This window comes from Oncorhynchus masou, chromosome 27 (assembly GCF_036934945.1).
Source record: "Oncorhynchus masou masou isolate Uvic2021 chromosome 27, UVic_Omas_1.1, whole genome shotgun sequence".
NCBI lineage: Eukaryota > Metazoa > Chordata > Actinopteri > Salmoniformes > Salmonidae > Oncorhynchus > Oncorhynchus masou.
Window position 1 is genome coordinate 28477683 of NC_088238.1, and position 24191 is coordinate 28501873.

The 24191-nt window shown below is 45.6% G+C and overlaps 1 protein-coding gene across 1 annotated transcript; it reads left to right on the forward strand.

The window, feature by feature from the left end:
• Nucleotides 1-1546: 1546 nt before the first annotated feature.
• LOC135515953 (mitochondrial 10-formyltetrahydrofolate dehydrogenase-like) lies at nt 1547-24078 on the forward strand. The gene is made up of 23 exons (XM_064939852.1): nt 1547-1722; nt 3171-3315; nt 6428-6662; nt 7501-7666; nt 7796-7897; nt 8791-8880; nt 9055-9189; nt 9453-9578; nt 9743-9834; nt 10054-10201; nt 13218-13337; nt 13495-13622; nt 13822-13972; nt 14153-14223; nt 14402-14507; nt 14796-14883; nt 15112-15205; nt 15296-15395; nt 15505-15603; nt 15795-15960; nt 22528-22633; nt 22750-22949; nt 23207-24078. Exons 1-23 carry the CDS (start codon nt 1675-1677, stop codon nt 23260-23262), a joined length of 2772 nt encoding a protein of 923 aa, XP_064795924.1. The 5' UTR covers nt 1547-1674; the 3' UTR covers nt 23263-24078.
• Nucleotides 24079-24191: the final 113 nt, after the last annotated feature.

Genomic DNA, 24191 nt, shown 5'->3' on the forward strand with positions numbered 1-24191 from the left:
CATTTAAATAGTAGGGAAGACTGACTCACTGATCTGTGCCTACCATGTTGCCTTGTCAAAGTTTAAAATGTCATGATGGAATTGTTGCATGCATTGTTTAATTTGTCCTTCCAAACACTGTTCTTTTGTGATGGCTTCATTTTTGTAAACATTTTTTCCCACTGATACATTGCTCTTTATCATGTTGAGCGTGGGTGCTACGGAGGAGTGCCTTATATTTCCCTCATGACATTTTAAACTTTGACATGAGGATACATTGTAGGCAAACAAGACATGTCAGATTGGGGTACTAAGATTATTTCCAAAATGGTAATGGACAGTAGTACACTGTCATGACTATGACATGGATACAAACCAGTAATACAGTAAGTATCCCTTTAGAAATCAGCAGGCTTATAGGGGGCACTAGTTGTCAAAGGCAATAACACTGCCCAGATGACCACAGTGATATCAGTAGACATTTTGTGTGGGGGTGTTCATCCTTGCTTGCACATCTCTTCATACTGAGAAGTAACCCTGTTGACCTTGGCATGGGGGAACCTGTGCCAGGCAGTTCAGTGTGGATCGGGGTAGAATGTTTGATCAGAGCTCATTCACTTTGGGAGTCACAGCAGCTGGTGTGTTCTTGATGATATAGCTTGGCAACACAGAGAGTAGGTACTGGTGTGTTCTAACAGGTGAACATTGAACCAACTGAGTCTGCCTACAATGGAAGATATAATATACTTTATGTTGAAATGGAGACTTATGATTGATTCTGCTTTACAAACTTGAATCTGAATTACAGAACAAATCGCCTTGATACGGATACGATTGTCCTCATAAACAATACAAATGCATAATTCCTCATGTTACACAATTTCCACTCAGGAGAGGGCATAACTGTGGAGTGTTTAAAGCACCTTGTTGTGAATGTTTGGGGTTCCTTCCACTACTATCCAGAGAGCTGCCCTGCTCTAGTTTTCCATCAGGGTGTTCAGCAGAGGTCAAAGTGTGTTTACACATGGATGGTTTTCCTGAGATGGAAAAGCTGTCCAGACCTGGGCCTGTAGCGAATGGATGAAATTAAATGAATTACTAAACAATCACAAAGTGACACATGGTCTGTTATGATACTGATGTGCGTGTGTGGATTTATTATTTTATTATTATGATAAACATTGAAATAAACTAATACAGATAATTTTGTATAAAATGCTAAAATAGTACATAATGGCTGCTATTTATATTTGATCACAATGGAATTATTATGTAAATGTAGCCTACTCGTCATAACCCATTCAAGGGGGGCGCTAGATGAAGGTTAAGCGTTTTTGATTTTTATACATGATCAATGTTGCGTCTTCGTGTCCGGCCGGTTTCGTGGTCTTTTGATAAAATGACATAGATATTCCACTGGAAGCACGCACAATTCATTGCGAAAAGCAATTCTTACTATAACGCAAGACTGTGAAATGTAAAATACAAGCGTGCCTCATTGAAGGAAGTAGTAGGATTCGTGAGCGCGCACGTAGACAGTACCCCGCGCGCACGCCGGTGTGAGCTGGCTGTGGCTAGCTCGAACCGCTGTCATTGCGAGGCAGGTGTTTGTGTCATCAGGAGCTCATACACGTCCCCAGACCACGTTGGACTAATTCTGTTGTTTTTTAATTTGTGTTAATTAATACAGCCATCATGTTGTGGACAGCGAACAGAATCATTAGGAAATTCTCTACCAGCTCTGTAAGTAACATTGTTTATGTTGCATCCGCTATCCCCTGTGTCTCCCCCCGCCCTCCTTTTGTCGCTATGGAGAATCCTAATTGCTTGCCAGCTGATTCACACGATGTTGTCATTGTTGTTCTAATGCATGAATATATATCAGGTTAAAATCGAGTCATCTTCATATGTTACAATGACTGAATGACTCGGTCTCAGATCCGTCAATGCCTGGGTGTGCACAGTGCACACTCACAGTAGCCTACAATCTAATCGAAATACGATGCATGCTTGACAGTTCTCTTCTTTGATATCTGATATGCAACATTAGTAACGTTTATTACCATAAAGGCGAATTCATATTATGTACTATGTATTTGTATTCTAACAACCATACAAAGAAAGACATGTCTTTGCCAGTTACCATGTTATGCACGTTGCCTCCATCGCTGCACGAATTACTTCCATTGTACAGTTCGTGGGGAGTTGCATCAGCTGAACGAGAGACCACAGACAGCTGAACAGAGCGGCTTAGCAACACACTATCCAGAAATCCACATACACGCAACGAACTGCCTATAATTCGACTGACATTGAAGTTACTGTCAGGATATTAGCAAGGAAAAGGGACTGATACGATATGGTTTTGTAGTTGTTGTGTAAACAACACCGGCCCATATCAAACTGCTACTGTAGGTGGTTACAATGTAACGGCAGAAATGTATCTCTTATCATTGCCGTTTTAGCTGGCTGATAGGTAGTCACTCAGTGGTGTAAAATGTTCGCCTACCATGCCTGTCTGGGTGTAAGCGTTCACAGGAGCTGTGTACATTGGGCTATAACAATTGAATAACACATTGTCATAACATGTATTATGTGGTTATTACATTGTTCTAACATGTATTACGTTATTACACATGAACAGCTATAGTGTTTACTTTATTCCTAGTCTATTTCGGCATAGGACACTTGAAACTTTCCATTTTCACATGAACTTCCAGACAGACACACTGATTGAAGTAGCCTCATTTGAACTTATTTGAGCATTCATTCTAGTTGGAGGAGGGGGTTGTGCTCTCTGTAGTCAATAGCATTTCAGACCACCCTCTGTCCCAGAGGACCAAGATTTATTGCCCATTGGACCAGTCTGGCTGCCAGAAACTCCTAAAAAAACTTGGCAATGGAGAGGGAAGAGTATAAATGCTTTTCAACGTTACAAAATGCCTATGTATACTCAACATGAGGGATGTTAGAAGGGAAAATGAATATTGGTCATGGACATGAGTATGGTCCAATTGAAAGTTGGAGTTTGTCTCCATCAGTATTCGGTCATATTGGTTCAAAGCCTGAAGGATATGGGGGAAATATATGTGTTTTGATCTTAAAGCCCACCAGTACAGTATAGGCTATTCTCATGTGTCAGAAAGAGTTTTTACCACTCTAACTCACATGCTCTTTCTTGTCTCCTCCAGAATTATTACCAAAATAAGCTGAGACTGGCTCTGATTGGCCAGAGCCTGTTTGGACAGGAAGTGTACACCAACCTACGGAAGCAGGGCCATAGGGTGGTGGGCGTGTTCACTGTGCCAGATAGGGATGGCAAGGCAGACCCTCTGGGTAAGTATTGACACACGGGGGATGACTGGAGGGAGAGTCTCTCTCTCTTCTCCATTATTTCCTTCTCTTCATCATGCCCTCTTTTTTGGAGGGGTACACAAGTTATCATGACTCAGTGAATGAATATTGCAACAAAACATTTATGGAAGTGGCATGCTTACATCCTCACCAGAGCATGGCCACCTCTTTACATTGTTACCATCTGCATGGTCTCAGTCATGATCCAGTCCGTCCTCTCCTAGACTCCCACGGTCTAACTGAGTTAGTGGAGTTTGTGTCAATGATTGCTCCCAGTCTCTTTTCTAAATGAGATGTAATGGCTTCAGTGGTTACCCTGATAATCTGAGGCGGAAGCCCCTTTAGCCCTGGGTCTCTCTGGGTCAGGAGAGGACTGACTGTCCCTGTCAGTGAGGGAGGTAGATCCATGTTGACAGGCCTTTATGCCTAGCGTTAGGACTGTGGGCCAATTGCTTTAGTAGGGAGAGGCCCTGGTTTGATATGATGCAAATTATTTTACCCAGCATGCATCAGCTGGGATGGCAAGGGTCCCTGTTCAGTGCTTCTCCCCCTCTCTCTTTCTTCATTATATCTCTGCTTTATCTTCTCTCTCTATAGAGAGGATAACTTACTAGATGGGACAATATCCGTAGTTTAACGCCACTGCGTCCTTGCTAGGCAAACAAACAACAACACACAGGGGAGATACACACCCCTGACCAAACCCTGTTAGTCCCAATTACCCTGATTTAGCCTAACTTCAGTTCAGCCTGACTGCAGCAGAAGAGGCGGGTGGGAGAAACTATAGGACAGGCTCATTGTAATGGCTGGAATGGAACGGTATCAAACACAGCAAACATATTGAAACCACATGTTTAACTCTTCCATTTATTCCATTCTAACTATTACAATGAGCCTGACCTCCTATAGCTCATCCTACCAGCCTCCTCTGCTCTGCAGTGAGGTTATACAGCGACCCTCTGTGTTCTTGGCACAGGATTGAGAGATTTCTGCCGTTTGGCTAGGGAAACAGATCTCTGTGTTATTACGATATTTTTTGGCATCCCTGTAAAAAAATAACATTCCCGTTGAGTTGATCTGGCAGAGGACCTCTGGTCCAGAGACCTGTCGGGGCCTGAATTGCTGGACACGGGTACTGTAAAGGAAACCTTGTTACACAATATGGTCAAACATTTTAAGTAAAACATGGTTTCACATTTGATTTCCCTGTTATTAGCCTGAGGCAAAGTATTTACAGAGCAGATGGTTTGATTGTGGGTATTTTTTGCCTACTGTGTAAATGTTTACTTGACAATGTAATGATGATGTAATGTCACATCTATAGACCCATTTCCCACGTCATGAAAAGTTGCATGCACAGTTCATCATCAGAAACCTCTTTGTTTACCTAGCAGTGGATATGATCCCATGCAACTTCAGCTTGCACAAGTTAACAAGCAAGCTAGCAAGTCAAGGTCAAATATGAACATTAGAGCTCAATAAAGCCAGAAGAATAATATACTTGTTGAAAATAGCTATAGCCACCAGTCCTGTGTGTTTTCATGGTCATCACTCACTCGTTTTTAAGTTTGTTTTACATTTACATTTAAGTCATTTAGCAGACGCTCTTATCCAGAGCGACTTACAAATTGGTGAATTCACCTTCTGACATCAGTGGAACAGCCACTTTACAATAGTGCATCTAAATCATTTAAGGGGGGGGGGGGTGAGAAGGATTGCTTTATCCTATCCTAGGTATTCCTTGAAGAGGTGGGGTTTCAGGTGCCTCTTTGTTAAGGTCCCGACATCAGCTTTAGCTATCCTGCTTACAGAGCTTTTTGATGTTGGGATGCACGCACATCACTCGAACGTAGCGTTGGATGGTAAACAGAAACTGTCTCTATTAGCCTAACCGTCTGTGAGTCAAACAGCCTCTAACACTTCACTTATTGCCATGGCATAAAGCATGGCCTTCTTATAAAGCATTACTACGAGGCTACGATCATGCTGAGCACCCAGATTAGCATAGCTGGCTGGATGAGGCCAACAGCTCCATGTGGCCTTTAACACACACACACCGGTGCACACACTCACTCTGAGACGGACCGTGTGCCCCCAGGCCAGCCCCCTATCCTGTCCCACCCCTCCCATCGGCCTGTGTGTGTAATTTAATTTGTGTGGAGCAGGTGGGGCCAAAGTGTGGGTTTCATGTAACCATAACCCTAGTAGGGTAGTAGAGCAGTCTGTGCCCTGGAACTGGTTGGAACTGGGGAAGACCGGAACACCCACGCACACCAGAGTTGGTGTCAATTCGGAATTTCAGAATTTAATTCAATTCAAACAGTGAATTGGAATTGAATTTGAATTGGCCACACACCACAGGAAGCAGAATTTGATTAGATTTGAATTCAAAGCAATTCAACTGAAACGTGAAACATGAGGTCTCATTCATATGAGAAGTCTTTTATCAACAGGATATGCTAATTATTAATGCAAAGAATTCACATACCATTTCAAATATTAGTTTGATTACAACTCAAAGATGTCAAACAGTATTTGTCATTGTCATGAGATGTTCCCTTCCATTCTGCAGCGTTTGATCAAATGCAATGTTTTTTTTTTTATATTTAAAAACACTAAGGGAATTATGAATTATTATAGACAACCCACAACATGATCTTAGAATTTGTCCAGGCCACTAATTATTTTAAATGGTTGAGAATGAGTTTAAAAATGAAATGTTTCAACCTTATGGTACTGGTAACCAACCATGCATGTTATCAAAATAAACATTACTATGGTAATGTGTAGAATAAATAATCCATTTGAATATAATTTAAACAAATTCTACTTCCTTTCATTCAAATTCTATTCAAATTCTGCTTCACGTTGGGTGTGGCCAAATTCAAGAATTTAATTGAAATGAAAGAGCAATTCGCAACTCATTTCATAATTAACCCTGACGCACACCCAGCTCACACAGATAACGGTCACACAGATAAACTGAGATACACAATCACCTACTGTACAAAAGTAAAAACTAGTTTTTAAATTCAGAGAGAAAATATATAAGTATTCTGTCTACCCCCCCCCCCTCACCTTTATCTCCCCCCAGCGGTAGTGGCGGAGAAGGACGGGACGCCAGTCTTTAAGTTCCCGCGGTGGCGTGTCAAAGGGAAGCCCATCACGGAAGTAGTGGAGGCCTACAAGGCGGTGGGGGCTGAGCTCAACGTCATGCCCTTCTGCTCCCAGTTCATCCCCATGAACGTGATCGACCACCCAGCCCACGGTTCCATCATCTACCACCCCTCCATCCTGCCCCTGCACCGCGGGGCCTCTGCCATCAACTGGTGAGGGAGGGAGGGGAGAAAGAAAGGGTTAAGATAGTGTGAGGATTAAGGTTTATAGGCGTGTGGGGTAGTGTGTGTGTGTGGTGAATGGAGACGGTCAAGTGCAGAGGCACATGTGGTCATTTCAGCTGTTGTCAATACATAGCCATGACCAGTGTAAGGTCTTTAGTGTGTGCCTTGTCCATATAGTTAAACACCTGCTGGAGAGCTGAGTAGGAGTGAGAGGTGCTATCTAACTGGTCTGGTTTGGGGATGAACTGTTTGTAATGTGTTTGGCTGAGTACAGTTTGCCTTATCTTTTTCCTACCCTTATCTATTCTCGGTTCCTGTTATCTGTGTTCAGGGTATGTGTGTGTGAGTCTATGTACGTCTCTGTGTGTGAACAGCTATGTGGATTTAGCCTATATTTGACACTGATCTGTGTCTGACTTGGCTGTTTTTCTTGTGAGTGGGCTCTATGGAAAAGGCTGGCTTTCTCTCGCTCTGTACTACAGGTGTAGAATCTTAATTTGATCGCTCTTTCTTTTGTTGCTGAGAATTATCCTGCTCTGCAGGAAATGCAGATGAGCTTCGTGATTGACATAAATTCACTGAAAACCTGCGCACACATACACGGTTATATTAACATTACTGCACTTTTCATGTAGCCTACTTTTTTCCAGCTAATAGCTTTGTCACGATTTAGTTCCTGGTTTTATGCATTACCTGATTCCATGAGTGGCCTTCTCCATATGGTACCATGTATGACCCTGTTTCTGGGTACATCCCTGTTTTTATGTATGACCGTGGTTCTATGCTTGACGTTGGTTCTGTGTCTGACCTGGTCCTGTGTCCTCAGGACTCTGATCCAAGGGGATAAGAAGGCTGGGTTCTCCATCTTCTGGGCTGATGATGGTCTGGACACCGGTCCCATCCTGCTCCAGAGAGAGTGTCATGTGGAACCCAACGACACGGTGGACTCCCTCTACAATCGCTTCCTCTTTCCAGAGGGCATCAAGGCCATGGTAACCATAGCAATGCACCACCATCTCCATCTGTCCATCCTCGGATCACAATCAGGATAAAACATATCACAGTCCCACTGCTGTAACACACTGACATCGCTTGGGGGCTGGTGTATTCCTGTGGTGCAGGTAGAGTCAGTGCAGCTGATCGCTGATGGGAAGGCCCCACGAGTCCCTCAGACAGAGGAGGGGGCCAGCTACGAGGGTATCCAGAAGAAGTCCAACTCCAAGGTGAGATTGTCACGTTCTGACCTTAGTTCCTTTGTTATGTTTCTTGTTTAGGTTGGTCAGGGCGTGAGTTGGGGTGGGCATTCTATGTGTTGTTCTAGTTTTGGTTTTCTATGTGTTTGGCCTGGTATGGTTCTCAATCAGAGGCAGCTGTCAATCGTTGTCTCTGATTGAGAATCATACTTAGGTAGCCTGTTTTTCCCACTTGATTTGTGGGTAGTTTTCTGTTTTGTGTTGTTGCACCTTACAGGACTGTTTCGTTCACTCTCTTTGTTGTTTTGTTATTCAGTGTTCAGTTGATTTATTAAATATTAACATGGACACATACCACGCTGCATTTTGGTCCGATCTTGACTACTCTTCCTCCGATGACGAGGAGAACCTTTACAGAGATACTGAATGTGGCTGTGAAACAGGGTCACCTGGTTAAGGCAGTTTGTAGGGAATGAAGGAAACTTAAGTCAAATATCATGTTAGGAAATAAACATTCAAATAATGTCCTGTCCTGTCACTTTTCTGCTGATATTATTATGGCAGTTTGATGCTGCTCCATTTGTAGCCATTTAATTCCACACTACGTCCATTCATTACGCAGTTTGGAATAGTCCTGTTTAACAAGAGGGTAATGTACTCGGGCCAGTAATGGGACGAGGGGTTGTATAAGGAGGGGGGTAGGGTTTGAGGTGGGTGGGGAGTGTTAACGTACGAGAGCCCATAGCACTGGCCAACATTCTTAAGGCGAGGAGGGAGTGAGAGGTTATTTTTAAGGTCCCTCTTCTAAGTGCTGCATAATAGGCAGCCAACTGTTTGTCCTCCCCGTGGTTCCTAGAAACCAAGGGAAGAAGTGTCTGAAAAGGAAGATTTTCTTCCTCACCCATCTTCTGTCTGTCCTCCAGGTCAACCTCGCCCAGCCGGCAGAGGCTATCCACAACTGGATCCGTGGCCACGACAAAGTCCCCGGGGCGTGGGCGGTCATTGATGGTCAGGTGCGTTCCCTAAAACACACACTTGCACACACACACACACTTACATTTACAATGTATGTATGAACTGTACTGTCGTGTCTAATGTTCTGTTTCTTTATTACCGTGTGTGTGTGTGTGTGTCTGTCTGTCTCATTGGCAGTATGTCAATCGACCCCATGTCCTCTCTCTTCTTAGACTGTGACTCTGTACGGGTCGTCCATGCTGGGGGAGTCGGTGCCAGCCGGTCAGCCCCTGGAGATAGAGGGGGCGTCCCAGCCTGGTGTCGTCACCAAGAACGGCCTGGTTCTGTACGGGTCAGATAGCAAAGCGGTGAGTCACAGAAAATGAGATCAATGGGAAACTAATAGGGAAATGTACAAGCAAGTGTCTAGTGGCAACCCTGTTAACTCTATTACCTGTGCTGTAACATAGAGCACTATATCTATCAACTTCCGATGGCTTCTAAATGTTCATTTTGTGAATGATTTCTCCAGTTTAGTCATTAAGACATAGCTCAGGCCTAACCCTAACTATTTGTTGCCTCTCCTCCTTCTCCCTCTCCTCACCCTCTTCCTCCTCTGGTTCCTCCACAGCTGATGGTGAAGAACCTGCAGTTTGAGGATGGTAAGATGATCTCTGCTGCTAAGTACTTCTCTTCAGGAGACACCGCCCGCGTGGAGCTGACTGATGACGAGAAGAAGATAGCAGAGGAGATACGAGTACGTTTCTCATTGTGTCTCTGAAGGCTGCCACATAGCCATGTGTGATAGTTTGACACTACTACAACATAATCTGTTACTTAGTATACCGCCATGTTGCAAATGCATGATTCAGATAGAAGCTGTTCAATTAGCACAACTGATTCAGTGTGTTGTCACTCCAGGACATCTGGAAAGGCATTTTGAGCAACGTTGCTGCCATTGAGGAAACCACAGACTTCTTCAAGTCAGGAGCTGCTTCTATGGATGTGGTCAGGTGAGTGTATGCTTTCACTGGCATTGGCCTGGTTTAACCCTTCATTTCCCTCACTTGACCTAGAGTTTTTTGTTATATATTCTATTAGCAGTGATCAGCTTTTAATCATCATGGTGACTTTTATGACTCTAGTTGACCCCATTGTACCTGAGTGACATATTCTCCTATGACCTGACATAACTTCACTATGACCCTGCTATAACCCCATCTTCTCCCCAGGCTGGTGGAGGAGATTAAGCAGAGGTGTGTAGGGTTGCATCTGCAGAATGAGGATGTGTACATGGCCACCACCTTCCAGGACTTCATCCAGATGTTTGTGAGAAGGCTGAGGGGGGAGGACCAGGAGGAGGAGATGGTCATCAACTATGTGAGTCAGACAAACAACTGTCATACAGTAGCCTGGTCCCAGATCAGTTTGTGCTGTCTTGCCAACTCCTATGGTCAGTTGTGCAACAATGATCTTAGGAGTTGGCAAGACACCACAATTAATGACCAAAGGAGTTGGCAAGACAGTACAAACTGATCTGGGACCAGGCTAGTCATACAGAGCACAGATGGTGCCGAAGAACATGGCTGACGTTTTACATTCTCCCAACCAATTATGCTATTTCGTTATTTTTTTTGCGTGTTGTGTAACTTATTATTAAATTATTGTGTACATAATGTTACCGTCTCTTATGACCGAAAATAACTTCTGGGCATCAGAACTGAGATTACTGACAGACGACTGTAAGAAACCTTTTCCTTTAACGAGCCCGAGAGAAGAATATCCTGCTTTCACTGAAACAGGCCCAGATCCACACCTTTTGCGCGAAGAAAAGACTCCACAGAGGAAAAGGGGCCACAGATCGGGCAGCCTTCTGAGAATCCGTAGGTGAGCGAGAAACTCACACTGCCATCCGTTCTTCTTGCTAACATGCAATCATTGGAAAATAAATTGTATGACCTACGATTAAGATTATCCCTTCAACGGGACATCAAAAACTGTAACATCTATGTTTCACCGAGACGTGGCTAAACGATGATACGGACAATATAGAGCTAGCAGGATTTTCCATGCACCGGCAGAACAGAGACGCTACCTCTGGTAAGATGAGGGTTGGGGGTGTGTGTCTATTTGTCAATAACAGCTGGTGCACGATGTCTGATATTAAAGAAGCCTCGAGTACCTTATGATAAGCTGTAGACCACACTACCAAGAGAGTTCTCATCTATATTATTCGTAGCCATCTATTTACCACCACAGAACAAAGCTGGCACTAAGACCGCTCTCAACCAACTCTAAAAGACCATAAGCAAAGAAGAAAATGCTCACCCAGAAATGGCGCTCCTAGTGGCGGGAGACTTTAATGCAGAAAAACTTAAATCAGTTTTACCAAATTTTTACCAGTATGTCACATGTGCAACCAGAGAAAAATAAATCCTAGACCCCCTTTTCTCCACACACATAGATGCCTACAAAGCTCTACCCCGCCCTCCATTTGGCAAATCTGACCATAATTCTATCCTCCTGACGAGCTAAATGCCTTTTTATGCTCGTTTCGAGGCAAGCAACACTGAAGCATGCACAAGAGCACCAGCTATTCTGGATGACTGTGATAACGCTCTCGGTAGCCAATGTGAACAAAACCTTTAAACAGGTCAACATTCACAAAGCCTCTGGGCCAGATGGATTACCAGGATGTGTACTCAAAGCATGCGTGGTCCAACTGGCAAGTGTCTTCACTGACATTTTCAACCTCTCCCTGACAGAGTCTGTAATACCTATATGTTTCAAGCAGACCACCATAGTCCCTGTGCCCAAGGAAGCAAAGGTAACCTGACTAAATGATTACCGCCCCGTGGCACTCACGTCAGTAGCCATGAAGTGCTTTGAAAGGCTGGTCATGGCTCACATCAACAGCATCCTCCCGGACACCCTAGACCCACTCCAATTCGCATACTGCCGCAACAGATCCACAGATGACGCAATCTCAATCACACTCCCCTTTCTCACTTGGACAAAAGGAACACCTATGTGAGAATGCTGTTCATTGACTACAGCTCAGCGTTCAAGACCATAGTGCCCACGAAGCTCATCACTAAGCTAAGAACTCTGGGTCTAAACACCTCCCAGGTGGTAAGGTAGGCAACAACAGATCTTCCACATTGATCCTTAACACTGGGGCCCCTCAGGTGTGTACTTAGTCCCCTCCTGTATTCCCTGTTCACCCACGACTGCGTGGCCAAACACGACTCAAACACCATCATTAAGTTTTCTGACGACACAACAGTGGTAGGACTGATCACAGACAATGATGAGACGGCCTATAGGGAGGAGGTCAGAGAACTGGCAGTGTGGTGCCAGGACAACAACCTCACCCTCAATGTGAGCAAGACAAAGGAGCTGATCGTGGACTACAGGAAAAGGTGGGCTGAACAGGCCCCCATTAACATCAATGGGGCTGTAGTGGAGCGGGTTGACAGTTTCTAGTTCCTTGGTGTCCACATTACCAACGATCTATCATGGTCCAAACATACCAAGACAGTTGTGAAGAGGGCACGACAAAACCTTTATCCCCCTCAGGAGACTGAAACGATTTGGCATGGGTCCCCAGATCCTCAAAGTTCTACAGCTGCACCATCGAGAGCATCCTGACCAGTTGCATCACCGCCTGGTATGGCAACTGCTCGGCATCTGACCATAATGAGCAACAGAGGGTGGTGCGAACGGCCCAGTACATCACTGGGGCCAAGCTCCCTGCCATCCCATAAAATTGTCAGACTCCAGTCACCCAAGTAAAAGACTGTTCTCTCTGCTACCACGCGGCAAGCGGTACCAGAGCTCCAAGTCTAGGACCAAAAGGCTCCTCAACAGCTTCTACCCCCAAGCCATAAGACTGCTGAACAAGACTGCTGAACAGCTTCTACCACCCACCCCTCCCTTTTGTACACTGCTGCTACTCGCTGTTTATTATCTATGCATAGTCACTTCACCCCCACCTACATGTACAAATTATATCAGCTAACCTGTACCCCTGCACACTGACTCGGTACTGGGGCCACCTGTATATAGCCTCGTTATTGTTATTCTTATTGTGTTACTTGGTAAATATGTTTCTTCTCTTCTTCAACTGTACTGTTGGTTAAGGAATTGTAAGTAAGCATTTCACGGTAAAGTTTACACTTGTATTCGGCACATGTGACAAATAAAGTTTGATTTGAAATGGTGTTACTATTGATGATGATGAGAAACATACTGTTTCCCACCCACTTTCCACTTGTATTTTCAAGCGTTTATATGACACATATACACATATACACGTGTTTATAAAGACACAGCTGGATCTGGAAATTTGTCTTTGACGTGTAATGTTATGCCACTGTCATGGTTTGGTTCCCAGGCAACTAAAGATGTCAACAACATGACGGTGAAGATGCCTTGGCAGTGTTTCATCAATGGCAAGTATGAGGACGCAGAGAACGGCAAGACCGCCAATACCATAAACCCTGCCGATGGCTCTGTGAGTTGTCATGCTATACAAACAGATACACCTGAACACACACACACACACACATCCTACTATTACTCATCTATCATACTTAGATATACACTCTGATATACGTACTTGTGGACATTGTTGTATTGGTACTTCATTAAATATGAACCCTTTTCCCTAGGTGATCTGTAAGGTAGCCTACGCGTCAGTGGGAGATGTGGACCGGGCGGTAGCAGCAGCCAAAGAGGCCTTTGAGGTTGGTCCCTGGGGCAGGATGAACCCTAGAGATCGTGGCACCCTGCTATACAAGTGAGCACCAAGCCTACAGCGCCTCCTAGAGGCCTGGTGGAGATCTGCCTCGACTCATTATGGAGTATAGTTACTATCAGGGAACTTGTTTATATAGTGCAGATTTATATCCACTTATACAACAATAATATATTTTGAGGACAAAGACTGCCAGTGGACCCTACCTCCATCTCTCTTGTTGACCTCCCCTCCCTACCAGGCTGGCTGACCTGATGGAGGAGCACCAGGAGGAGTTGGCCACCATAGAGTCCATAGACTCTGGAGCTGTCTACACCCTGGCCCTGAAGACCCACGTAGGCATGTCCATTCAGACCTTCCGCTACTTCGCCGGCTGGTGCGACAAGATCCAGGTACAGTTTTACCTGCATGGACCAGATATGTGAAATATAAAGATGTTTGGAGGGGTTTTTGTACGTTGAAACTGGCCCCATTCACATTTCCCTGTTGCCACATCCTGACCGAGTTGTCTCGATCTTTTTCAGTAATCTAGTAGTCTAAGGATATCTTCTATTATATCCTGTCTGCTACAGGGCAAGACGATACCCATCAACCAGGCCAGGCCCAATCGCAACCTGACCTTCACCAAGAAGGAACCCCTGGGGTAAGGGGTCAGAGTTCACATGTGATACAACTCTACTAGGAAATAGCCATATGCATTTAGATATGAACATGATTCATGAGTAGTGGTTTTAGTATGAGTATTGGTTGTAGCAATCACTGCATTTGGCTGACCTGTGGCACCTGCTCACGGTTAGTGTTGTGTGTTTACTGGGTGCCAGTGTGTGTGCCATCATCATTCCCTGGAACTACCCACTCATGATGCTGGCATGGAAGAGTGCCGCTTGCCTCGCTGCTGGAAACACACTGGTCCTGAAACCTGCACAGGTGAGAACACACACACCTGCATACATTACGACAGATTCAGTCGTAGATTTTATACCAGCAGGTGAACAACTTATGTAACACGGCAGTCACACTCGACTCGACCTGTCACGCACAACTCTACCTAACGTAACCTTTCTCTGCAGGCCGACGTGTTAAAATAGCCTCTCTAGCACGGCACATTGCTGAACCACATATGTGAATATCAGATGTCATTTGATTCACTTGAAGAGTTTCCCCGTGTCCACAGCAAGGAACATGTTTCACTCGCTCTCTGCTCTCGTCCAAAAGGTTACTCCTCTGTCAGCCCTGAAGTTTGCTGAGCTGACTGTGAAGGCTGGCATTCCCAAGGGAGTCATCAACATCGTACCTGGCTCAGGTAACAGGACACAAGGGAGCAAGGGCTTGTGGGAAGGGAGAGGTCCTCCAGGAGATCTGTGGGTAACTTATTAGATAAGGTTTTTGATTCTAATCTTTATTTTTCTGTTTCTCTCACTCCATCTCCCCATCCACCACCCTCTCTCCCTTATCTCTACTACCCTTTCTCCCCCTGCCGCCCTCACCCCTTTCTCTCTCTCTACCTCCCTATCCACCATCTCTCTAATAGGTGGGATGGTGGGACAGCGCTTGTCTGACCACCCTGACATCCGTAAACTGGGCTTCACAGGCTCCACCCCTATCGGCAAACAGATCATGAAAAGGTACAGTAGGGGGCTGAGACCCCAGTTAATCCTGATATGCTGATATTGGGCTACTTCCTGCTCAGGCTCACGTGGCATTTCCTGTTGCAGCTGTGCGCTGAGTAACCTGAAGAAGGTTTCTCTGGAGCTAGGAGGGAAGTCTCCACTCATCATCTTCAGCGACTGTGACATGGACAAGGCTGTGCGCATGGTGAGAGAGGGAGGGACAGAAAAGAGAGAGTAACTAAAACAGAAGGAAAAGAGGAGAACCTGCTCTTATTTTCGTCATATTCCTTTCTCCTCCACCTCCCTTTCTGCAGGGTATGAGTTCTGTGTTCTTCAACAAAGGAGAGAACTGCATCGCTGCTGGACGCCTGTTTGTGGAGGAGTCCATACATGACGAGTATATCAGGAGAGTGGTGAGTATCCTGAACCCTCCCACACCAGTCCAAAACGCACAATATACTTCTCCTCTTCCCCCCCCTTCCTCCACCCCACAACATCTGAGTCTCCTTGTAGCGTTGCTCAAGGGTCTCTCAAGATCCTTTTCCTCATCATCGCCTTTGCATTCCTCCTCTTCCTCCGTCTACCCTCCTCTTCATCCCATCAGTTGGAGGAGATAAAGAAGATGAAGGTGGGTGATCCTCTGGACCGCTCCACGGACCACGGGCCCCAGAACCACAAGGCCCACATGGATAAGCTGGTGGAGTACTGTGAGGTGGGCGTGAAGGAGGGCGCCACGCTGGTGTATGGGGGCAAACAGGTGGACAGGCCAGGTAAACACTTTTGAAGCAGTGTCTTTTCAATACTATAGGCCTCTCTTAGTATCACAGTATGCACTCCTACCAAAGTAGCTATAGTAGAATAACCTGTGTTTAAAATCAAATCAAGTTGTTTCAGTCACATACACATAGAGTATTTAGCTGATGTTATTGCAGGTGTAGCGAATTGCTTGTGTTCCGAGCTCCAACAGTGCAGTATTATCTTACAGTTAACAACAATACACACTAATCTAAAAGTAAAATAATGGAATTAAGGAATATAGAAATATTAACATTGTCAGACTCCAGAGTATAAATAAATAAATACATAATATATATATATATATATATATATACAGTGGGGCAAAAAAGTATTTAGTCAGCCACCAATTGTGTAAGTTCTCCCATTTAAAAAGATGAGAGGCCTGTAATTTTCATCATAGGTACACTTCAACTATGACAGACAAAATGAGAAAAAAAATACATTGGGGCAAAAAGTATTTAGTCAGCCACCAGTTGTGTAAGTTCTCCCATTTAAAAAGATGAGAGGCCTGTAATTTTCATCATAGGTACACTTCAACTATGACAGACAAAATGAGAAATAAAATCCAGAAAATCACATTGGAGGATTTTTAATTTATTTATTTGCAAATTATGGTGGAAAATAAGTATTTGGTCACCTACAAACAAGCAATATTCCTGGCTCTCACAAACCTGTAACTTCTTCTTTAAGAAGCTCCTCTGTCCTCCACTCGTTACCTGTATTAATGGTACCTGTTTGAACTTGTCATCAGTATAAAAGACACCTGTCCACAACCTCAAACAGTCACACTCCAAACTCCACTATGGCCAAGACCAAAGAGCTGTCAAAGGACACCAGAAACAAAATTGTAGACCTGCACCAGGCTGGGAAGACTGAATCTGCAATAGGTAAGCAGCTTGGTTTGAAGAAATCAACTGTGGGAGCAATTATTAGGAAATGGAAGAGACACAAGACCACTGATAATCTCCCTCGTTCTGGGGCTCCACGCAATATCTCACACTGTGGGGTCAAAATCATCACAAGAACAGTGAGCAAAAATCCCAGAACCACACGGGGGGACCTAGTGAATGACCTGCAGAGAGCTGGGACCAAAGTAATAAAGCCTACCATCAGTAACACACTACGCCGCCAGGGACTCAAATCCTGCAGTGCCAGACATGTCCCCCTGCTTAAGCCAGTACATGTCCAGGCCCGTCTGAAGTTTGCTAGAGAGCATTTGGATGATCCAGAAGAAGATTGGGAGAATGTCATATGGTCAGATGAAACCAAAATAGAACTTTTTGGTAAAAACTCAACTCGTCGTGTTTGGAGGACAAAGAATGCTGAGTTGCATCCGAAGAACACCATACCTACTGTGAAGCATGGGGGTGGAAACATCATGCTTTGGGGCTGTTTTTCTGCAAAGGGACCAGGATGACAGATCCATGTAAAGGAAAGAATGAATGGGGCCATGTATCGTGAGATTTTGAGTGAAAACCTCCTTCCATCAGCAAGGGCATTGAAGATGAAACGTGGCTGGGTCTTTCAGCATGACAATGATCCCAAACACACATTTACATTACATTTAAGTCATTTAGCAGACGCTCTTATCCAGAGCGACTTACAAATTGGTGAATTCACCTTCTGACATCCAGTGGAACAGCCACTTTACAATAGTGCATCTAAATCATTAAGGGGGGGGGTGGTGAGAAGGATTACTTATCTTATCCTAGGTATTCCTTGAAGAGGTGGGGTTTCAGGTGTCTCCGGAAGGTGGTGATTGACTCCGCTGTCCTGGCGTCGTGAGGGAGTTTGTTCCACCATTGGGGGCCAGAGCAGCGAACAGTTTTGACTGGGCTGAGCGGGAACTGTACTTCCTCAATGGTAGGGAGGCGAGCAGGCCAGAGGTGGATGAACGCAGTGCCCTTGCTTGGGTGTAGGGCCTGATCAGAGCCTGGAGGTACTGCGGTGCCGTTCCCCTCACAGCTCCGTAGGCAAGCACCATGGTCTTGTAGCGGATGCGAGCTTCAACTGGAAGCCAGTGGAGAGAGCGGAGGAGCGGGGTGACGTGAGAGAACTTGGGAAGGTTGAACACCAGACGGGCTGCGGCGTTCTGGATGAGTTGTAGGGGTTTAATGGCACAGGCAGGGAGCCCAGCCAACAGCGAGTTGCAGTAATCCAGACGGGAGATGACAAGTGCCTGGATTAGGACCTGCGCCGCTTCCTGTGTGAGGCAGGGTCGTACTCTGCGGATGTTGTAGAGCATGAACCTACAGGAACGGGCCACCGCCATGATGTTGGTTGAGAACGACAGGGTGTTGTCCAGGATCACGCCAAGGTTCTTAGCGCTCTGGGAGGAGGACACAATGGAGTTGTCAACCGTGATGGCGAGATCATGGAACGGGCAGTCCTTCCCCGGGAGGAAGAGCAGCTCCGTCTTGCCGAGGTTCAGCTTGAGGTGGTGATCCGTCATCCACACTGATATGTCTGCCAGACATGCAGAGATGCGATTCGCCACCTGGTCATCAGAAGGGGAAAGGAGAAGATTAATTGTGTGTCGTCTGCATAGCAATGATAGGAGAGACCATGTGAGGTTATGACAGAGCCAAGTGACTTGGTGTATAGCGAGAATAGGAGAGGGCCTAGAACAGAGCCCTGGGGGACACCAGTGGTGAGAGCGCGTGGCGAGGAGACAGATTCTCGCCACGCCACCTGGTAGGAGCGACCTGTCAGGTAGGACGCAATCCAAGCGTGGGCCGCGCCGGAGATGCCCAACTCGGAGAGGGTGGAGAGGAGGATCTGATGGTTCACAGTATCGAAGGCAGCCGATAGGTCTAGAAGGATGAGAGCAGAGGAGAGAGAGTTAGCTTTAGCAGTGCGGAGCGCCTCCGTGATACAGAGAAGAGCAGTCTCAGTTGAATGACTAGTCTTGAAACCTGACTGATTTGGATCAAGAAGGTCATTCTGAGAGAGATAGTGGGAGAGCTGGCCAAGGACGGCACGTTCAAGAGTTTTGGAGAGAAAAGAAAGAAGGGATACTGGTCTGTAGTTGTTGACATCGGAGGGATCGAGTGTAGGTTTTTTCAGAAGGGGTGCAACTCTCGCTCTCTTGAAGACGGAAGGGACGTAGCCAGCGGTCAGGGATGAGTTGATGAGCGAGGTGAGGTAAGGGAGAAGGTCCCCGGAAATGGTCTGGAGAAGAGAGGAGGGGATAGGGTCAAGCGGGCAGGTTGTTGGGCGGCCGGCCGTCACAAGAAGCGAGATTTCATCTGGAGAGAGAGGGGAGAAAGAGGTCAGAGCACAGGGTAGGGCAGTGTGAGCAGAACCAGCGGTGTCGTTTGACTTAGCAAACGAGGATCGGATGTCGTCGACCTTCTTTTCAAAATGGTTGACGAAGTCATCTGCAGAGAGGGAGGAGGGGGGAGGGGGAGGAGGATTCAGGAGGGAGGAGAAGGTGGCAAAGAGCTTCCTAGGGTTAGAGGCAGATGCTTGGAATTTAGAGTGGTAGAAAGTGGCTTTAGCAGCAGAGACAGAGGAGGAAAATGTAGAGAGGAGGGAGTGAAAGGATGCCAGGTCCGCAGGGAGGCGAGTTTTCCTCCATTTCCGCTCGGCTGCCCGGAGCTCTGTTCTGTGAGCTCGCAATGAGTCATCGAGCCACGGAGCGGGAGGGGAGGACCGAGCCGGCCTGGAGGATAGGGGACATAGAGAGTCAAAGGATGCAGAAAGGGAAGAGAGGAGGGTTGAGGAGGCAGACTCAGGAGAAAGGTTGGAGAAGGTATGAGCAGAGGGAAGAGATGATAGGATGGAAGAGGAGAGAGTAGCGGGGGAGAGAGAGCGAAGGTTGGGACGGCGCGATACCATCCGAGTAGGGGCAGTGTGGGAAGTGTTGGATGAGAGCGAGAGGGAAAAGGATACAAGGTAGTGGTCGGAGACTTGGAGGGGAGTTGCAATGAGGTTAGTGGAAGAACAGCATCTAGTAAAGATGAGGTCGAGCGTATTGCCTGCCTTGTGAGTAGGGGGAAGGTGAGAGGGTGAGGTCAAAAGAGGAGAGGAGTGGAAAGAAGGAGGCAGAGAGGAATGAGTCAAAGGTAGACGTGGGGAGGTTAAAGTCGCCCAGGACTGTGAGAGGTGAGCCGTCCTCAGGAAAGGAGCTTATCAAGGCATCAAGCTCATTGATGAACTCTCCGAGGGAACCTGGAGGGCGATAAATGATAAGGATGTTAAGCTTGAAAGGGCTGGTAACTGTGACAGCATGGAATTCAAAGGAGGCGATAGATAGATGGGTAAGGGGAGAGAGAGAGAATGACCACTTGGGAGAGATGAGGATCCCGGTGCCACCACCCCGCTGACCAGAAGCTCTCGGGTGTGCGAGAACACGTGGGCGGACGAAGAGAGAGCAGTAGGAGTAGCAGTGTTATCTGTGGTGATCCATGTTTCCGTCAGTGCCAGGAAGTCGAGGGACTGGAGGGAGGCATAGGCTGAGATGAACTCTGCCTTGTTGGCCGCAGATCGGCAGTTCCAGAGGCTACCGGAGACCAGGAACTCCACGTGGGTCGTGCGCGCTGGGACCACCAGATTAGGGTGGCCGCGGCCACGCGGTGTGGAGCGTTTGTATGGTCTGTGCAGAGAGGAGAGAACAGGGATAGATAGACACATAGTTGACAGGGTACAGAAGAGGCTACGCTAATGCAAAGGAGATTGGAATGACAAGTGGACTACACGTCTCGAATGTTCAGAAAGTTAAGCTTACGTAGCAAGAATCTTATAGACTAAAATGATTGAAATGATACAGTACTGCTGGAGTAGGCTAGCTGGTAGTGGCTGCGATGTAGCTAACCTAGAAAATCGCTCTAGGCTAAACAATTGACTTAGATACAAAGACGGCTATGTAGCTAGCTAGCTACGATCAAACAAAACAAACCGTTGTACTGTAATAGTTACTACAGTGCTGCTATTCGGGGGCTAGCTGGCTAGCTACGTTAAGAGAACGACAATAGCTGGCCAGCTAACCTAGAAAATCGCTCTAGGCTACACAATTGTCTTAGATACAAAGACGGCTATGTAGCTAGCTAGCTACGATCAAACAAAACAAAACGTTGTACTGTAATAGTTACTACAGTGCTGCTATTCGGGGGCTAGCTGGCTAGCTACGTTGAAAGACCGACAATAGCTGGCCAGCTAACCTAGAAAATCGCTCTAGACTACACAATTGTCTTAGATACAAAGACGGCTATGTAGCTGGCTAGCTACGATCAAACAAATCAAACCGTTGTACTGTAATGAAGTGAAATGAAAAATGTGATACTACCTGTGGAGCGACGCGGAATGTTGACCGGGTAGTTGGAGTTCAATTCGGTAGAGGTTGGCTAGCTGTTGGCTAGCTAGCTAGCAGCATTTCCTACGTTAAGGACGACAAATAGCTGGCTAGCTAACCTCGGTAAATTAAGATAATCACTCTAAGTCTACACACTCTAAACTGCACAATTATCTTGGATACGAAGACAGCGAAGACAACTATGTAGCTAGCTGACACTACGCTAATCGAGTCGTTCAGTTGAGTGTAATAGTTTCTACAGTGCTAGTGGACAGTGGATGTTAGCTAGCTGCTTAGCTAGCTGCTGGGCAGATACGTTAGGACGACGAAATACGATAATATGCAATTGTCGTTGATACAAAGACGGCTATGTAGCTAGCTAAGAAGAAATTGCTAAGATAAGACAAATCAAACCGTTGTACTATAACGAAATGTAATGAAATGTAATGAAAAGTTATACTACCTGCGGACCGAAGTGTAGATGCGACCGCTCGCTCCAACCGGAACCGGAAAAACACACCGCCCGGGCAACGAAGGAGTGGCTTCGTAAGAAGCATTTCAAGGTCATGGAGTGGCCTAGCCAGTCTCCAGATCTCAACCGCATAGAAAATCTTTGGAGGGAGTTGAAAGTCCGTGTTGCCCAGCAACTGCCCCAAAACATCACTACTCGAGAGGAGATCTGCATGGAGGAATGGGCCAAAATACCAGCAACAGTGAGTGAAAACCATGTGAAGACTTACAGAAAACGTTTGACCTCTGTCATTGCCAACAAAAGGTATATAACAAGGTATTGAGATAAACTTTTGTTATTGACCAAATACTTATTTTCCACCATAATTTGCAAATAAATTAATAAAAAAATCCTACAATGTGATTTTCTGGATTTTTTTCTCATTTTGTCTGTCATAGTTGAAGTGTACCTATTATGAAAATTACAGGCCTCGCTCATCTTTTTAAGTGGGAGAACTTGCACAATTGGTGACTGACTAAATACTTTTTTGCCCCACTGTATATATATATGATGGGATGTATAGACATTATGAACAGTATGTGGATAAAATATGTAGTATATCTGAAGAATACCTAGGATATAATAGTATATGGACCACAATAGTTGGTAACATAAGACTGGTCAGTGAATACTGATGATACAGTACAACACAATTGGAGGCCACTGTAATGCAACGTTTCAGCCAACCACCTTCATCATCATTGCTAACTACACTATGATGTGGGCTCCCTGCAGGGTTCTTCATGGAGCCCACACTGTTCACAGACGTGGAGGATCACATGTTCATCGCCAAAGAGGAGTCCTTTGGTCCCATAATGGTGGTGTCTAAGTTCAAAGACGGGTGCGTCTCCTCAGTCTTTAAAGAGACAACCTTTCATCACCACAGACCCAAGTAATAGAGCGGTTTGTGGTTCCCAACCCTAACCAACGTCTCTTTTCTCCCCTTCTGACCGGCAGTGACATAGATGGTGTGCTAAACAGAGCCAACGACACCGAGTTCGGCCTGGCGTCCGGTGTGTTCACGCGCGACATCAACAAGGCCATGTACGTGAGCGAGAGGCTGGACGCCGGGACCGTGTTCGTCAACACTTACAACAAGACCGACGTGGCCTCGCCGTTCGGTGGTTTCAAACAGTCGGGCTTCGGGAAAGACCTTGGTGAGTCTGGGGTTAATCATGTAATCATTTAGGCAAGGGGTTTCATGTTGGATACTGTCATATTGGAATGTGGATCATATCGTATGCTGATTTTTTGTTGGTCTGTCATAAATAGATATCCATGTATTTTCCATTGTTGATCTTTTTCTTGAAACATAGTTCAAAGACAATGGGCCTAGGAGCTTTGAATAGCCTTGTGAGCCCAACATGCTTGATTTGAGTTTGACTGATTAACTGTGCTTCGGTTCTGTCGGCAGGAGAGGATGCTCTTAACGAATACCTCAGGACCAAAGCAGTGACTGTGGAGTACTAAGGCAGCCTAATAAACTGTAACAACGACTGAACACTCAATCCACCTGATCACGACTCACCAGTCAGTCTTGATCAGGAGTCCAGCTCCGCTTTCCTAACAGCAGGTGTGTGTGAGAGAGGAGACCTTTAATGTGTAGCCTACCCTCTGCCACAACCTCGTCTCAAGGTGCCTACAGTTTGAGCATTCTGGTCGAAAACTTGCATTACGGACACATCATGGACACAGGCGGTTTTCCCCAAAGTTACAAAAGGGAAATGCACATATCAAACGCAGAGGTGGATTTCAGTATTCCAGAGCCACGGTGGATTTGACTGGATCAACACCCCTTCACTTTGAGTTTAAGGTTTCGGTTCCTCCACTCATCATGAAAGAACGTTTTGCTTTTCAAAAGCCGAGCGCTTCAGGCAATCTCCTCCTGCTCTGTTACAGTCACATATCTTTTGCAACATTTAATTTTAACTCAAGCATGCAGGTTCAAATTCGTATGTCATTTCTGCTCAGCAATGTTAGGTGCCACACTTCTGCTGAAAATATCCACAACTCCCTTAGTTAAATTTGTAAATATTTTATAACAAAAGAAAACACACTGAATAATTGGATATATTTTTTTGACATTGTATTTCTGTCAGAAAAGGAGCACTGTAGGTTACAACACTAGATTATGCATTTTTTAAGCACTCCAACCTACCTGCCCCTGTTTTGGTAAAAAACTGAGGGATGGGACGGGAGAAATGTAACTACTCTCAAATGTATAGACAGAGCTATGGATGCAAGGACTGACCTTCCATGACATCAACATTATAGTTTTAACCATGATTTGAGGCTAAGTAGAAAAAGCTTATATTTGGGGTTATGATGGGGTACGACAGTTCAACTAAGCTCATTAAGCATTTCTAAAGTATATTCAAGAATCAATGAGTAGATATTAA

Coding starts and splice junctions, on each gene's coding strand:
- LOC135515953 (XM_064939852.1), top strand. CDS start 1,675: ATGTTGTGGACAGCGAACAGAATCATTAGGAAATTCTCTACCAGCTCT. Junction 7,667..7,795: donor CAGAGGGCATCAAGGCCATG/GTAACCATAGCA, acceptor CCTGTGGTGCAG/GTAGAGTCAGTGCAGCTGAT. Junction 9,579..9,742: donor AGATAGCAGAGGAGATACGA/GTACGTTTCTCA, acceptor TTGTCACTCCAG/GACATCTGGAAAGGCATTTT.